At 44.0% G+C, this 10,826-nt stretch overlaps 1 protein-coding gene across 1 annotated transcript in view; it reads left to right on the top strand.

The window, feature by feature from the left end:
* Positions 1 to 5,812: 5,812 nt before the first annotated feature.
* Positions 5,813 to 10,826, top strand: part of si:ch211-207d6.2 (sickle tail protein homolog) — a 110,123-nt gene continuing 105,109 nt past the window's right edge. Inside the window, exon 1 of the mRNA XM_037787735.1 lies at positions 5,813 to 6,707. Coding sequence (XP_037643663.1) covers positions 6,431 to 6,707 — 277 coding nt within the window. The 5' untranslated portion in view covers positions 5,813 to 6,430. The remainder of the gene's footprint in view (positions 6,708 to 10,826) is intronic.

The following is a 10,826-nucleotide window of genomic DNA, read 5'->3' as shown; positions in this document are numbered from 1 at the left end:
AGAAGGCATGTTGTGTAAACTGACCCAGAACCTTTGGGTGATTGGGACAGCACATCTTAGCATTGATCCAAGCTAGTGGAAGCATGTTTCTGATATATTTGCACATCCAGATTTTCCTTTTCCTGTTCATCATTAGAATTATGACTCTACGTTCATTTCTGTTAAAATGTCTTACTGATGTCTCAATGTCACAACAACCCCCCCACTTCCTTCACTACTTCCCCCCCCCCCCCCCAACAACCGTCATTGACTACATTTAATTGATGTATAATACATAATGAATGCTTGAGGTCAAACACGAATTGAGTTGCTTTTAGCAGCTTCCACGTCCTGGCCAAGACCCTTGTTCTCCGTCCCTCTCCCTGTCTTACTGGTCCCTTCTACTCTCTACTCTCAATTCATTCATCACGAGTAGTCAGGGAAGTGTAGCACGGTAAACTTGGTGCAAAACACAGCTAGCCCATGGACATTTTTATGGTTAATTCGGGCATTGGTTCTCAACCTGAAGGCCTGACTTACTTTAACTTGCAGCTGCTTTGTCACCACCGTAGCTTTCTAATGAGGGGTCGATATATCTACGGTATGTAAGGGATAATATACAGCATCGCCCTGAAGGGGATTCTTTCACAACAATGACCCGCTAGCTGTACATTATCACGCTTATTACACGGCTACTTACTGAAGAAATCAATAATTTGACACAAAAACGGTCCTCCAGAGTCCGACATCAGAGCTGCGCCCATAGCAACGGTCTGCTATACATAGCAACGGTCTGTTATACATAGCAACGGTCTGCTATACATAGCAACGGTCTGCTATACATAGCAACGGTCTGTTATAGAGAAATTACAGACCGCAGAACGCCGTGATTGACGAATCAGAATCGAGTATTCAACACAGCCATGTAATATATATATATATATTTATATATATATACATATATACACATACTGTATACTGTGTGTGTATATATATGTATATATTTATATATACATATATATATATATTTTTTTTTCAGAGACTTCTTAAAAGTAATAAATCCAACAATGAAAGTCTTCTGTGAGTATTTATCCATTTATCTGTGTTGAAAGCAGTTGTTGTTGTTGTCGTTAGCTGTTAGCTGTTAGCTAAAGCTTAAAGATATTAAGATTTAGCCCGTGATGAAGTGGGTCGGGTCTGTTGAGGAAAACGACGCCGTGCTGCTGTGTGCCAACAGTGGAGAGCTCAGAGAACGTGCGTAATGGAATAGAATGGAATAGAACAGCTCTCACCTCATCTTAGTATATGGAAGGCCCAGCAGTTCAAAAACACGTTAACAACACGTTAACAACACGTTAACAACACGTTAACAACCGTAAACCTAGGTGTTGCCTACCGCTATCTAACATGCTAAGGATCCTCTTATTTCTTTGTCCTTTTCTTCCTTTTTTTGTGTAGCCTATAAAAACAAAATATTTGGATTGCTGTTTCGTGACTCAAATTATTTGCATCAACATTAAATCACCTCCTTCTGCTCCACTACTGCCTTTTTTTGCTCAACAAGCACATTAGTGGACATTCTAGCTTTCATCAAACTTTAGTTTTCTATCATTAAAACATCAACAATTGTGTTGGGAAAAGTTACAGCAGTGGTACTCGCTCATTGCTGGTTTAGGATCCAGACCATTGTAATGAATATCTGTCTTTGGAAAACATACACTTTTTTCATTTAGTCTATGACCAGCAGGGGGCAGTTTATCACTAAAAATGGTGCATGTTAAAACCTAAACAGACCTCTTTCTGTTCAGAGATCAGGCACCCATCAGACATGATTAGGTACACAGGTGATATTACCTATCAGACATGATTAGGTTCACAGGTGATATTACCTATCAGACATGATTAGGTTCACAGGTGATATTACCCATCAGACATGATTAGGTACACAGGTGATATTACCCATCAGACATGATTAGGTTCACAGGTGATATTACCCATCAGACATGATTAGGTAAAAGGTGATATTACCCATCAGACATGATTAGGTAAAAGGTGATATTACCCATCAGACATGATTAGGTAAAAGGTGATATTACCCTTCAGACATGATTAGGTTCACAGGTGATATTACCCATCAGACATGATTAGGTACACAGGTGATATTACCCATCAGACATGATTAGGTTCACAGGTGATATTACCCATCTCACCTGTTTAGGTTCACAGGTGATATTACCCATTCTGACAGGATTAGAAGGAGAGCTTGTAATCAGGTCAGATAGTAACTTGGTTTTCCTGACAGCAGATGTATGCTACTGTGCCAAAGTCCTAGGCCACCCTGAAAATTCCTATTAAAGCCATTTAGCTGAGAAGTAAGTATTTAGCCAATCAGTTAAATCATTTATGACATTTAAGTAAACACAAAGACACAAAGAAAATAATAAGCTTCATTCTTTTTCTTTCTAGAACCACACACATAGTTTATACCTGCAATACCTGGGAATAGACGTGCAGAAAATACAACTGTCACATCACAGATGCTCCTCAATGATCACACCAGCAAGTAACCTGGATTATTACTGAACAGTTCATTATACACTTCACAGCCAGAATTCATTTTATGACTGCTTCTGTGACAGTTTCTATGCTGGTTTGGCAATGTGACGGAGGACTGAAGATGGGACTGATGTGATTCCACTGCAAAGTGCTCAAGTCTCCATGACTGGAAACAAATCACAGACGGTTGAAGGAAGAGGAGCAGAGGAGCAGAGTACAGCAGAGACTCCGGCCCTGTAGACCAAAGCTACGGTCTCCCCCGCGTCCTCCGACCGCGGCCAACACTGTTTAACAGACGGGCTTCACTAGATACAACCAAGAGGTTTTAGTGCTTCACTGTAGTTTGTGTTGGAGTCTGAGTCTGAACAGCGTAGACACATGCGAGCGCGCATGAGACACCGACCCGGATTGATTTATACGTGTAAGAAGTTAGAAACAGTACCTTTAAGTAGTTTTTGCTATTTTTAGTATTGTACTTTACTACATTTCAAGTCCCATCGGTTCGAGTAAAAACAAAAAAAGTGAAAAAGTCATGAAACTGTGAGAAACTGAGCCAGGATCAGCGGTTTGTAAATAGTACAGCGATGTACTATAAAACAGCGGCTTTGAGAATCAACTCATCAGTTTTCATCAGTAAGCCAAGTACAGGTGGTTGTTGTTGCAAAGTTAAGAAAATTGTACTTACTGCTTTGCACATGTACCAAAACACATGCAATTTGCTTAAAGCTGCTCCAGTACATCGAATGAGAAATGTCTCGTTCCAGTGACACCTGTGGTCGTTAAGTCAACGACAGTCAGCGTCCTCTTGCTATAGATGCGAGTGAGCTTCGGTCAAAACAGCGTGAACACACACGAGACTGAACGTGATTAACAGGCATCGTGGTGATTAACGTTAGCGACATTAGCATCTAAAACCAAACTATCACTCTGTATTTCACATGCTTGGCAGTAATGTTAGCTCACTAAACGAAGGTCCCTCCATGAATGGAAGGCCCAGCCGATGTTGATCCTAGTTTCCCCGACGTCGGTCACATTCCTGTTTTGCTAGATGGGCTTCACTGGATATAACTTTAAAGTTTTTTTTGTGCTTCTGTGGAGTATGTGTTGGAGTCTGAGATGCACACTGTTAGCCTTGTAGCGGAGCTACTTGTGAGCGTGCATGTCCGTTGCATTCTTCGCATTAACAGCAGTCTACAGGCTGAGAGAGGAAACCCAGAAAGTGGTGGAAGGTCTCATTATTTAGGTTAACCTGTTCACACATTGGTAATGAAAAATTATTTAAAAAATGACATACAGTCCCTTTAAATGATACATTTAAAAAAATTCAAAGTAATTGTTCAGAGATTGGAACTTATTCATCAAGAATTGAGCCAAAACGTAAACATAGAAAACTGTAAACTCAGCCAACCGTACCTTTATGGGAAACAATCAACCAACTTCTACAACCCATGAAAGGTTTGGTTTTCCCCCACAGAGCTTCAGAAACTGGTTAATGGACTCGACGTACACCTCTGAGCTTTGGTGTCAAAACATCCCTTGAACCGAGTTCCTGAACTGTCTCTGTCTCTCAGACCTGCAGGCTCACATCTTGATCAGCAGGCTTTTAGATCACACAGGATACACACAAGAATCTTGTTCCCGAATTAAAGGCACAATGTCATGTATGTAAACTAATTATAATGTGAATACACAGCAGCAAACTGCAACTTTTATACACTTTGAACTATAAACTGTTCTTAATGTTCTGCAACAGCTAGAAAAGGCATGGAGGGAAATAGAAAAAGGTGTAGATGCAAAGAAGACCATGTTTGTAGTTTAGGCTAATGTGAGGATTGAGTCCTCATCATGGATTAGCATGGTGTAATGTGAGGATTGAGACCTCATCATGGATTAGCATGGTGTAATGTGAGGATTGAGTCCTCATCATGGATTAGCATGGTGTAATGTGAGGATTGAGACCTCATCATGGATTAGCATGGTGTAATGTGAGGATTGAGGCCTCGTCATGGATTAGCATGGTGTAATGTGAGGATTGAGGCCTCGTCATGGATTAGCATGGTGTAATGTGAGGATTGAGTCCTCATCATGGATTAGCATGGTGTAATGTGAGGATTGAGACCTCGTCATGGATTAGCATGGTGTAATGTGAGGATTGAGACCTCGTCATGGATTAGCATGGTGTAATGTGAGGATTCATTCACATCACGTCTCAATCCTCACATTACACCATGCTAATCCATGACGAGGCCTCAATCCTCACATTACACCATGCTAATCCATGATGAGGACTCTCTTTTTACTGACACAACAAACATGAATTATTTCTGTATTGTTTTCTTTCATTTACATGCATGTTCTTTTTAAATATCTGTATATTGTAATTTGCTTAATGAATTGTATATATGTATATAAATGTTTTTGTTTCTATTTTGTTCTTTTTTAAAATTTATTATTGAATTGACGCTTTGGCAATATTGTTCACCTGAAAGTCATGCCAGTAAAGCAAATTGAATTGAAGAGAGAGAGAGAGAGGAGGTTAGCAGGGATAGAGAAAGAGAGAGAGAGACAGAGAAAGAGAGAGAGAGAGAGAGAGGAGGTTAGCAGGGATGGAGAAAGAGAGAGAAAGAGGAGGAGGTGGCAGGGAGAGAGAGAGAAAGAAAAAGAGAGACACACAGAGAGAGAGAGAGAGAGAGAGAGAGAGAGAGAGAGAGCTCTCAGAGGGAGCTCACTGCTGACACAGAGACAGACAGCGGGGGAGAGACAGACAGTGAGAGGAGAGACAGACAGCGGAGGAGAGACAGACAGTGAGAGGAGAGACAGACAGCGGGAGGAGAGACAGACAGCGGGAGGAGAGACAGACAGTGAGAGGAGAGACAGACAGCGGAGGAGAGACAGACAGCGGAGGAGAGACAGACAGTGAGAGGAGAGACAGACAGCGGGAGGAGAGACAGACAGCGGAGGAGAGACAGAGTGAGAGGAGAGACAGACAGCGGGAGGAGAGACAGACAGCGGGAGGAGAGACAGACAGTGAGAGGAGAGACAGACAGCGGAGGAGAGACAGACAGTGAGAGGAGAGACAGACAGCGGGAGGAGAGACAGACAGCGGGAGGAGAGACAGACAGTGAGAGGAGAGACAGACAGCGGGAGGAGAGACAGACAGCGGGAGGAGAGACAGACAGCGGGAGGAGAGACAGACAGCGAGAGGAGAGACAGACAGCGAGAGGAGAGACAGACCGCGAAAGGAGAGACAGACAGCGGGAGGAGAGACAGACAGCGAGAGGAGAGACAGACAGCGGGAGGAGAGACAGACATTGAGAGGAGAGACAGACATTGAGAGGAGAGACAGACAGGGAATAATCCAGAATGATTTGTCTCTCCACTCTGTGAGCAGCCACTTCTTTGCACACTGATCAGTGTGACAGCGGGACAGTCCAGTGGGACAGACATACCATGGTCTGGAAAGGGACGAAGAAGAAGGACAAAAGAAAAGGGAAAGAGTGACTGGAGAACAGCATTGTGTGCTGTGAGGCAGAAATAACAAAGGAGCACATTAAGAGGGTAGAAAAGAGAGACAGACACCGAAAGAGGGGGAAGGAGACAGAAGAAGACAACTGCAAGGACAAAAACTCTTAATGTTCCAAAAACCAGAAGGAAAAAGAGAGTTGGATGACAAAACCTGACGGACGCAAAATACTTCTTCAACACTCGTCTACACATGAGAGGAAGAGACGAGAGACGAGAAGAGAAGCAGGCGAGAAGCAAGAGGGACGGAAAGGAGGGCAGCAGGAGGAGGAAGAAGACGAAGAAGTACACAGAGGTAAAAGAAGAAGGAACGAGGGACCCAGTCTAACCCTGGACTGTCTAACCAGTGCACCTCCTCAGCCCAGCAGGGAACATGTCCAAGTCCGCCTCACGTCTGGGTCGACCCGGATCAGCGAGCCCCAGCTTGAGAAGGGAGCCTCAGACTAATCGCTCATGCATGCTGCGGATCGGAGAGAGGCTGATGAGGGCAGGCAGTGAGGGGAACCTGGTCCAGAGACCCCTACCAGCCCAGAGCCGGAGCCGGAGCCAGGCTTCCTCGGCTGGATTAGGGCAAGGATCGACTGGACAGACGTATCCTCCAGCCCTGGAGGACAAACCCACTGAGGCTACAGGAAAGAACTCCAGCAAAGGTAGAGTGCCTCTCTTTAGAGAAACATAATGCTTTATTACATCATCACCTGCAGTCAGAGGACGGACTTCAGGGGCTCTTCTACAACTGAACAGCCTGGTTAGAGTGTGATCTGATTGGTTGTCAGTGGCATGCTGTATCTTTAATGTTGTTATTCAAAGAGCTTCCTACAGCATGTTAGTGACATTTTAGTTCTCCAGAAGAGGACTAAAGTGTTTTGTCATATTAAAGCAGCAGTGGGAAGATATGGAGCAAATATGATTCAAAAAAAGTTATTTCTGTAAAACGGTCGCTATATCCTGACAGTCGTACATGAGACAGGTAATCTGAAGAAAAATCATGTTCCTCCGGTGTCCTCCGGTGTCCTCCGGTGCTCCTAATGGCATTTCACAGACCGGAGGAAAACAGCCAATCAGAGCTGATCTGGAGTATGCCGTCTCTTAGCGGGTGTCAATCACTCACGAACTCCGATCAGAAGATCAAACTAGGCAGCGCTGATCAAATATGAATCAATATTCTGTTACTGTAATGTCTATTTCTCTCCTCAGATGTGTTCAGAATCATCTTGTAGTGTACTGTTTAGCTGTAAAATGAGAAAGTTTGTGACCCGGCAGCCATGTTGAGATCTGTTGAAGAAATACCAAGCACCGCCCACCAGCCGGAGCACAGCCAATAGGAACGCTCTCTCTCTGAAATGACCTATGATTGGTCAAAGTCTCCCGTCACGGGCTAGATGTTCTAAAGTCTGCAAACAGAGTCATGAGGAGGAGCAGAAGTCTAGTTTTCTCTCAGAACACTTGAATTACAATATGCTGAAAGGTTATTATGGGATTTTTGCCCAACGATGCCAAAATCTTTCTGCCTGCTGCAGGTTTAAAAGAATGATGTTATTGTGTCAGTGAGTATCTGTATCTGTAAGACAATGCTGTTGTTAACCATATACACATGCTCCCTTTGAAATGAGCTGAATAGCGTTGATAGTGGATTCCTGATATCTCTGACTTGGAATTAAAACTGAGAGGCTGACATTGGCTGCTCATCGCTGAGGTCTACGATATGATGTGAACACAGCATAAGGACCAGAGGAAGTGTGAAATTCACGTGACATTTACACATTGTCTATTTATATTTTTATATATAAATAGACAAGCATATAGCATAAATAGCATATATTTATCATACATACATAATACTCAAATTAGGGGGACAAATATGATCTCTGACTAATGCGTTTCACCATGTTAATATATGCATTAGGGAAACAGATCCATTCATGTAAGAATTACAATTCTTATCTTCTAAGATTTTGAATCGATCATTTATTAGCTAATGTTTTTTACTACCGTGGCTGTCTGCCTCGCGCGTACTGATGCACCATGGGAGCTACACAACGTCACCGCAGAGTGACACCGTGTCCAACGTACCTATCAGCTGTGAGCTCCAGATCAGACTGGAGACGTAAGGGGGGAGTAGTACTTGCTATCTTCTGACATTAGTCATTTTTAAGCAGGAAACACATATCTCACACATCTCGCTATTGTGATATTTACTGGAAATGACAATATAGCCAACAGCAAGTAGGAAACGTTCAGGTGACCTCCCTCCAGCCGGCTGTCACCTTATCGTATAGATAACTCCTCATTTCAGATTCACGAATCAGTCGTTCCTCGTCCGTTGCGACACTTTCACAGTCGATAAAACCTTTTCAGATATTCTTTCACACATACATACGGCTTAGGGTTAAGGTTAGGGTTAGGGTTAGGGGTTAGGGTTAGGGTTAGGGTTAGTGAGCGGACTCTGTTACAGCAGTATTGTGACGGCTCTGTTAAACCTGATGATAATGATGTCTTCCCTTCGGTGAGCATTTCCCCAGGTTTTAAGGACTGTACAGGATTGTTCTTAAAGAGTGGGAGTTCCATTGAGTTTTCTTTCCAAGATGCAAATAGAAAATGAATGTATAAAACATTTGTCAAAGTTTTGCTCAGGGACAAATTGAATGGTAAGACACTCCACGGAGAGCTCACTTAGGTCTCAGTGGTAGTGTTGGACCTGAATGGAGAGCGCTGTATAAACCACCATTAACCTGCAGTGGAGGGTTCTACATGGTTGTAATGCACCTTTAAAATTGTCAGCCTATGCAGATGATAGATAGATAGACAGATATATAGATAGATAGTAACTTTATTGATCCCGAGGAAAATTCAAGTTTCCAGCATCACAGTTCCATAGTGAAAAACATGTTAGTAAAAAGGCAGTAAAAAGTTAGTAGTGCAAAGTACAAAGTACAAAAAAATATACCAGATATAAAAATACAAGGAGATGAAGAAAACTGTTAAAACTGAATATAGTGCAGGGTAACAGCTGTGATACACGACTATTAAAAAAGTGAATATAGTGCAGAAGAGTCTGTTACAAATGAGTATAGTGCAGGGTAACTCCAGTAGCTTAGTCTATGAAAGTGCACTGTGTGCATTATTATCTATCCTGCAGACCGTCCTCCTTTGCCCCCCCCTCCCTAGAGAGGTGTTGTACAGTTTGATGGCTCGGGGGACAAAGGACATCCTGAGTCTGTCTGTGGAGCACTTGGGGAGCAGCAGCCTGCCGCTGAACGAGCTCCTCTGTTTGGTGATGACGGCGTGCAGAGGATGGCTGGGGTTGTCCAGTATGGCCAGCAGTCTGTTGAGTGTTCTCTCCTCTGCCACCGTCACCAGAGAGTCGAGCTCCATGCCGACCACAGAGCCGGCCCGCCTGATCAGCTTGTCCAGCCTCGAGGTGTCCCTCTTAGTTGTGCTGCCCCCCCAGCACACCACAGCGTAGAAAAGGACGCTGGCGACCACAGATTGGTTGAACATCCGCAGGAGTTTTGTGCAGATGTTAAATGATCCCAGCCTCCTCAGGAAGTACAGTCTGCTTTGGCCCTTCCTGTAGAGGTGGTCAGTGTTTATTGTCCAGTCCAGTTTGTTGTCCAGCTGCAGCCCGACAAACTAGCCTTGTAGGTACCCACGACCTCCACCTCGTTCCCATCGATCTGGACCGGTCCTGGGGGTGGTCTGGACTTCCTGAAGTCTATGACCATCTCTTTGGTTTTTGAGGTGTTGAGCTGCAGGTGGTTGGAGTGACACCAGGTGACAAAGTCCCCGACCAGGCTCCTGTACTCCCCCTCCTGATCACACCCAACACATCCCATAATGGCCGTGTCGTTGGTGAACTTCTGAATGTGACACGACTCAGAGATGTAGTTGAAGTCCGATGTGTAGAGGGTGAAGAGAAGGGGGCCAGTACAGTCCCCTGTGGAGCACCGGTGTTGCTGACCACAGTGTCAGATGTGATGTCCTTCAACCTGACATACTGTGGTCTGCCGGTGAGGTAGTCCGTGACCCAGGTCACCAGGTGTGGGTCCACTTGCATCCTGGTCAGCTTGTCCTGTAGTACAAGGGGCTGGATGGTGTTGAGGGCGCGGGAGAAGTCAAGAAACAGGATTCTGACTGTGCCGCCTCCCTTGTCAAGGTGCAAGTGGGCCCATTGTCGGAGGTAGAGGACTGCATCCTCCACCCCGACCTTCGCCTGGTAAGCAAACTGCAGTGGATCCTGAGCATGCTGCACCTGAGGTCTGAGGAGGTTGAGGAGGAGCCGCTCCATGGTCTTCATCAGGTGTGACGTGAGTGCCATGGCCTGAAGTCGTTGGGCTCGTTGGGACGGTTCTTCTTAGGAACCGGAAGAATGCAGGATGTTTTCCAGAGCTTGGGCACCTTCCCCAGTTGCCGTGTATCTGAGCAGGACAAACAGAATAGAGAAAGCTGTGGATGATGATGATGCTGTTTTCGTGTTTGTAAAAATGGTGAAAGCTGGTATAAATATATATATATATATATATATATATATATATATTTTTAGAATATGTTTATTGGGTTTTCTTATTTTCACAAAAACAACAATAAGAATAAAAAACAACAACAAACACACAAACACTGGTGCAGCTCAGATCAACAAACATATATAGGAGGTCATAGGAAAGAGTGCCATTTTTTCCAGAAAGTATTTGAATCAATGAACTCTTCAATTATATCTAGTTGGTGCTGTGCATGTTGTTCCCTTTTAGTTCTGAGTGTTCTTCTTTATA

Source organism: Sebastes umbrosus, chromosome 12 (assembly GCF_015220745.1).
Source record: "Sebastes umbrosus isolate fSebUmb1 chromosome 12, fSebUmb1.pri, whole genome shotgun sequence".
Lineage (NCBI taxonomy): Eukaryota > Metazoa > Chordata > Actinopteri > Perciformes > Sebastidae > Sebastes > Sebastes umbrosus.
The sequence above is the reverse complement of the archived record's forward strand: the minus strand, read 5'-3'. Positions and strand labels throughout refer to the sequence as shown.